General features: G+C 51.4%; 1 protein-coding gene across 1 annotated transcript in view; it reads right to left on the reverse strand.

Annotated features, from left to right (window-relative positions):
- Positions 1–625: 625 nt before the first annotated feature.
- The window catches only part of GPN3 (GPN-loop GTPase 3), a 10,868-nt gene continuing 4,340 nt past the window's right edge, over positions 626–7,153 (reverse strand). Inside the window, exons 5-8 of the mRNA XM_006894717.1 lie at positions 7,061–7,152; positions 5,834–5,930; positions 1,217–1,345; positions 626–739 (exon numbers count right to left, since the gene is read on the reverse strand). Of these exons, the coding sequence (XP_006894779.1) occupies positions 626–739; positions 1,217–1,345; positions 5,834–5,930; positions 7,061–7,152 (432 nt within the window). The remainder of the gene's footprint in view (positions 740–1,216; positions 1,346–5,833; positions 5,931–7,060; position 7,153) is intronic.

Consider the following 7,153-nt stretch of genomic DNA (forward strand, 5'->3'; position numbering starts at 1 on the left):
AGAGTGCTGGACTTTTGGATGTGGGGGAAACTCCATTTTCTAAACTGAAGACTACAAGAAGATATTTTCTTTTTTTTTATAATTTTTATTTATTTATTCATTCATTCATTCTTTTAATGTGTGTACCATCAAATCGGATCTGACTGGTACAGGAGGCGAATGTTCCTCCCTCTTCAGCAGAGCATCTGGTGGATTTGAACCGTGCACCTCTGGGACTGCAGTGCAGTTTCCTACCGCTAGGCCACCAGAGCTCGCCAAGAACATATTTTCAACACAGGAAAACTGGAAGATCAGACAAGCATTCTCTTACTGCCTGCTTCCTTACATTTTCCCTTTGGACTCTAGACATGTGTATATTTTATTAGTCAGTCTTCCCACTCCCCAAGCCAAACTGAAAGAAATGCCAGGCCAGTTTAAACTGTAGCCCAGAAGCTAATTCATGTTCTATACAAACACACATACATTCATGAAACGCGCGCATTCTAGACTGAGGTGGTGAAAACAACATCAGCAGATCCCACTTTCAGCGGCGGCGACCTTGGGCCGTGATTCAGGCATCTGTTGAGAAGGAGCCAACTGGCCCTTTCCCCACTCAGTGAGGAACTGGTGTTAGGATAAGAAGGTTCTACAGCATCTCGTGACGAGAACAACGTTCCGTGGCACCCAGGTGCTCTTCAGTAACATCTTCACTCACTATGGTGTTCCTGAAAATATCCATCATAGAAGATGACTCTTGTTCCTGAAACAAGAAAACAAAACGGAAAATGCATTCACTTCTTTCAAGCGACCTGGCCTGTGCGGAGAATCCCCCGTGTGCCCTTAATGTTCTCTTATCGGCTAGCGTCCAGCACACAGCAGCCCTGGCTCTCAGGATGAGGTAGCGGCTGAGAACCAAAGCCGAGGTGGACAGGCGTTTTCCAGGTATGTGCTCAGGCATCAGTGGTGGACTCTCGCTAACTGGCTGGCTCCCACCAGTTGTCCCAACCATAAGAAGGGTCCACGCTCCACTGGCGGACGTCTCCTCAACTCTGCAAGACTCCCACCCCGATTCCAGACGCTTAACACAGCAGTCCTGCCGCAGCGAAAGGCAGGAGGCCAGGGGGCTCCAGACAGTGAGCCAGGGCACGGCCAGCCTCAAACCGAAGTGCACCTGAGCTGTCCATGGGGGCGGGAGGCCAGCGAGCACGCTCAATCACGGTCACCCTCCCCCAGGTACCTCTGGTTCTCTGAATTCCAAGTCTTCTCCGTACTGAATGGCAAAATCAATATGCTGCAGGACAATGTTCATGCTCTCCTCGTCAGACTGATCGAACGGCAGGAAGCGCACCATGCTGTAGTCGTCAATCTGCAGGGGGGGAGGGGAGGGCATTGCAGGACTCCACTGGAGGCTGTGCGGGGCTCAGAGGCTCAACCTACAGTTCCCCTTCACGACCTCTGTGCTGATTACACGTGCCGGTGGGCATGTGTGCGTCTGTGTAACGGGGTGGAGGAGGTGAGCTGGGAAGAGAACACCAGCAAATGCTGCTGATGGGTCTTTCTGACCTCAGTCCTCCTCCTGCACTGTCAGCTTATTACTTAACTGACACGATTTCACAGGTGTTGACCTGGTCTCGCCAACCTCTAGGGATTTCATAAGGCTGCATGCTGTGTTCAAATCCCCAAGTGGCCTGGAACGCGACCTCTGCCAGCTGACGTCCTGGCCACTGCCAGGACCTACCCATCAATCCCAATGCAGCTCAGACAGCCTGAGGGGCCCTGCCGATGGCAGTGGGCTACTGTGCTTTACCCAAGAGCGGCCACTGATGGGACGAGGTGACACCCCTAGCCTGGGGATAATAATCCAGGTTAGTCAGCAAACCTGACCCCCAGGGCTGACCCAAAGCAAGGCTGTTTGCACTGATGAAATGGATCGCCTGGAGTTTCATCTGAGAGCGGAAGAGAATGGACGCTAGTGACATGAGGTCAGATAAAAGCCGCAGCCATCTGCAGAATGACTCGGACATTGCCGGGGGATGTGGCCAGACTGGGGTCCTGGGCGGGAACGTGCAGGGGGGCTGAGAGATGGTAAGGATGGTCAGGGTCTCTGACCCGCTTCCGCCTCGAGTCCCGGAAGGCTCAGCTGTGCTCTCTGCCCTTCTGTCCCTGACACCCTCTGTGTGATGACAGAGCCACATGCCTCACCCCGTGATCCACCAAGAAACAAGGAAAATGCCAATTCTCCCTGATCTAGCCACTGGTCAACGGGCTAATGGTGTTGTTAGGGGCCGAGGGGTCTCCTGTGACTCATGACCCAGTACAGCGACAGAAGCCTGTTCCACCAAGGGCCACCCTGTTCCACGCCATTTCACCCTGGGCTGCCCCGTTCCCCCGTGGGCCGCCCCGTTCCCCTGAGGGCCAGCCCGTTCCACTGCGGGCCCTGTTCCACTGTGGGCCCCCCGTTTCACTGTGGGCCATCTTGTCTGCTGTGTCTAAGCCCTGTGCACTAGCATGGACCTCCGTCAGAAAGCTGCAGCAAGCGGTCAAGATGGCAGGCGGGGCTCGCACAGGGGGATGCGGAGCCCGGGTTACTGCTCCCTGCTGCTGTGGAAACGCTAGTTCACGCTGCCTGCTTTCTCTCAGTCCTGTTTGGTCTCTTTATCAGCCAGGGGCCTTTTGATGCCCACGTCTGTCCCTCAGTCAAGGAACGTATCTGCACCACATAACCCTCTCAGCAGGAACTCTGGGCGGGGTATCTGGGGAACTGGGGGGGGACAGGGTTGTGGTGAACAGCAGGCCCAGTGGTGCTTGCCCGTCAGACGTCATCAAAGTCTTGTGAGGGTCAGAAAGACTCTGCCATGTGATGCGTTTCTAAAACCAAAAATTTAACCGGCTACCGCAGGCTAACCCCTTACTCACAGACACATAGTGTATGTGCCACAGGAGGAGGGGGCACGTCACAGGAGGGGGACACACTGTAGGAGGGGGCATGTATCACAGGATGGAGGACACATCCTAAGAAGGGGCACACGTCACAAGACGGGTAGGCACATCACAGGAGGAGGTGCAAGGGGTGCACGTCATAGGAGAGGGCGTGAGGGGGTAGCACGTGTCACAGGAGGGGGAACACATCCTAGGAGGGGGCCTGCATCACAGGAGGGGGCATGTCACAGGAGGGAGCATGCGGGGAGGTGCATAACACATGAGGGAGGGCGTGTCACAGGAGGGGTGCACATCACAGGATGGAGGGCACACATCCTAGGAGGGGGAGTGCATCACAGGGGGGTACACATCATAGGAAGGGGTGCACGTCACAGGAGGCATTTGTGTCATAGGAGAAGGCCCTGTGGGGAGGGCAGCGCTGATTTTTCTGAAAGAGGTTGCCAGGCCTCTTTTTTTCCTTGTCGTATATGTTGGATTTGGTCCGACTGGCACAAGAGGAGATTGCCCCTCCTTCTCCAGAGGAGCATCTAGTGGATTCGAACCACCCACCTTCGGGATTGCCGCACAGCTTCTGGCCACAAGGCCACCAGAGGTCCCTTGCCAAACCTCTTTTGAGGCCTCTATGGGTGGCCCTGAACCTTCAACCTCTCGGTCATCAGCCCAGAGCATTGTTTACACCACCCTGGGGCTTCTTAAACGTATGAAAACAGTTAAAAGTGCCAGTTTCTTTTTCTCAGCTGCTACAGGACCCTAGTCATGTGCTGTTGGTGTTGCAAGACACCTATGACAGGGTATCTGCACCTGCCGTGCCCTGCACCATCCTCCCCGTCTCTGACACACCTGAGCCCATGTCACAGCCTGTCTTGTTGAGAGTCTCCCTCTTTGACGCCGACCCTCCACTTTCCAAGCACGATGCCCTTCAAGGTCTGCCTGCTCCTCACAACATGTCCCAAGGAGGGTAGCCGAAGCTCTTCCCTCTCCCCCAGTTCATCTGCAACGCACCTCTTGTTCCTGCCTGGCTTGCTTTTAAACTATGTATTGTTCCCTGGCTCTGTCTGAACAATAGCCTCTTGGTCTAGGTTTAGGTTTCACAGAAGCACAGCTTCGTGTTCTAGGATTCCCATGTTTCTCAACGTTATCTGTAATTTGCTGTGGTCACCAGTCACATACCTTTGCATAATCAAGAAAACATAAATAGACATTCTTCTGGTATTTTCTGCCTTCAGTTAAGATCCATGTGTCATTAACAATGATATCGCCGTTTCCATGGACTCTTCTAAACCTAGTTTGAACTTCAGACAGTTCTGTGTTGATGTACTCTTCTAGTTTTTTCTGAATAATCGTCAGTAAAATTTTGCTTGTGTGTGATACTCTTTGATCACTTGCATGCACTGCTGGATCACTTTTCTTTGAGAAAGGGAATAAACAGGTATCTCCTCCAGTCAGTTGGCCAGGTAGCTGTCTTCCAGCTTCTTGGCACAACTTGGTGAGCATGTCCATGCAGGAACAAGTCCACTGGTGTCACATTAATTCCTGGGACCTTATTTTACCCAAGGGCTCTTCATGCACCTTCAACTACTTCCTTTTCTACCATTAGTTCTTGATCATCACAAGCATTAAAACGAGTGCATCTAAATGCCAACAGGGAAGGTTCTGTGGGCCACAGCTCAGGGACACATTCCGCATCAAAGGCTGTCATCGTGGGTGAGGAGGAAACAGACACTAGGGATAATCACTTTGTTGTTGTTGCTGTTAGGTGCCTTTGAGTATGACCCATAGCGATCCTAGGAATAACAGATCTGAACCCTGTCTTGTCTTGTCACATCCTCACACTTCCGGAAACATTGGAGACCACAGAAGAAATCACCCTGTCAGTCTTTCTGGCCAAGGGTCTTCCTGTCCTTCACCAATCTCCACCTTCCTGAGCATCATGTCCCTCTCCAAGGAGCAGCCCCTCCGAACAACATGCTCAAAGAATGTAAGGCAAAGAGTCATCACTCTTGCCTCTGAAGAGTTCTCTGGGTGCGCCCTCTCCAGGACACAACTGTTCTTTTGGCCGTCTGTGGGATATTCAGTGTCCTTCTCCAATACCACGCTTCAAAGGCATTTATAATTCTTCTGTCATCCTTTATTCACTGTCCAGCTCTCAGATGCACAGCAAGTGATGGAAAAGACCATGGCCTGAATCGGACAGACCTTAGTCCTCAAACTGACATCATAACGCCTCAATAATCTGGAGAGGTCCTTAACTGTAGACTTTTCCAGTACAATGTGTCTCCCGGTATCAAGGGTGTTAATTATAGATTCAAGCAAGATGAAGTTGTTGACCGTTTCAATCTTTTCTCCATTCATCATGATGTTGCCTATTGGTCTAATGGTAAGAATCTTTATTTTCTTGATACCGAAATGAAATTCATACCGAAGACTGCATTCCCTGACCTTCTCCAACAAGTGCTTCAAGTCCTCCTCACTTTCAGCAAGCCAAGTTGCGTCACCTGCATAACGCAGGTTACTGTACTGATGAGTCTCCCTCCTGTCCTGATACCACACTCCTCTTCACAGGAACACGGAACTCCCCAGGCTACCCCCTCAGTCATCCCTCCTCTGGGGACCCAAACGTCAGCTAAGCACTGGACAGGCCTGTAAAGCCAGCAGCAGCAACAGGGAAGAACACACTCCTCAGGCCACTTACAAGGGGGAAAGGCAGCATATGCCCATGGATAAAACTGAGGTCAGAAGAGGCCAGGAACAGACAAATGGAAACAGGAAACACGAGGGGGGAGTGGGAAGACTGCTGCTAAAATGTGGGGACTGTAGTCCAGGACATGGTGTGGAACGGACCTCACCTGTCGAATGGAAAACCAATCGGCTAAATCACAACAGAAAGTTAAAAATCAGGGTTCTCCAAACTTACCAGTCCACATATAGCTTTGGTCAGTTTCTTTAACTTTTTGCTTCTTAAGTCACCTGTAGAATCCTTTAACAAAGAATATACATCTGGATCCAGAAACCTTCGGAGGTGAGAAAGAAGAGTGATGGTAATTAGGAACACATAAACCAGGAGACTGACTTACAGACAACAGAACCACACTCTGGACAAATGACGTGGCACTGTCCACACGCGCGCTTGACCACGGCCCCACGGGCTGAACGGCGTCTCTGCAGGACATGTGCTCCACATTCTGAGGCCTGTGCCACTCGGCAGCAGGGCGTCAGGGCACAGCTCTGAGGACAAGTCAGACAACTGGCACACACAGTGCACAAAGAGGACACCTAAGACACAGCGACTGGCACCTTCCTGTCCAGAGGACTGAAGGGTGAGGAAATTCAAAGACAAAGGAAACACTTATTCAAAGGACTAACAGGGCAGGAGAATCCCAAGAGACCTGATGGTTCCCTGACTCCCACAGACAATCACGCTGACTGGGACCTCAGAGGGTCTGCAGCAGAATGGACGAAAAATGCAGAAGAGAATTCAAAACCATTAAAAAGCCCAGACGTAGGGTGGAACTCCCAGAACTGTGTTCCTTACACAACCCTCAAACCTGGAGCTCATCCCACTCCCAGCCATCACCTTCCAGTCAGGTAAAGTAACGGCCTAGGAAATGCTGTGACTCATGCGAGACCCAAGGGGAAGTTTCTGTCCCACAGCAAAACCCAGAAAGCAGGAAGGAACAGGTAAGGGGTGAACGAACACCGGGAACCCTGAGAGAAAGCGTGATATGGAACCAACGGTATGAAACAAAACCTCTCTAACTTATTGACTTGAAAACTAATACGCCCTGTAAGTGCTCACGCAATCTACAGTTCAAAAGTGTGTTTTGTAAACCTGAACCATTAAACCTGTGTTTACAGTGTGACTTGGGAATGGCTTTGTTAAGATCTTTTTGTATAAGGCATATCTGAAAGCAATCTCTCTGTAAGATTAGAGCAGTGGTTAAAGGGCGTCGATGCCACACCCCAGGAAGATGGAGGAGCTGAGGGCGTAGAAGCTGAGAAGAGACAAGGACGCCCGCAGAGATGACAGAGAGAGCACCCCCTCGAGCCACGCCCGAGGAACTCTGAGAAGAACTAAATCCACGGCCGCATGGTGGTTCTGCCACAGCAGCACTGCACAGCTGAGACGGCGCCACGGACTCACTTCTCAATCTCCTTCTTCGCTTTCTTGTTCAGCAGATCCATTTTTGTTATGATGTTCACTTGTGGAATTTCTAGAGAGACCATTGCGCTCAGG

This window comes from Elephantulus edwardii, unplaced genomic scaffold (assembly GCF_000299155.1).
Source record: "Elephantulus edwardii isolate Elephantulus edwardi_28Jun2011 unplaced genomic scaffold, EleEdw1.0 scaffold00148, whole genome shotgun sequence".
In the NCBI taxonomy this organism is placed as follows: Eukaryota; Metazoa; Chordata; class Mammalia; order Macroscelidea; family Macroscelididae; genus Elephantulus; species Elephantulus edwardii.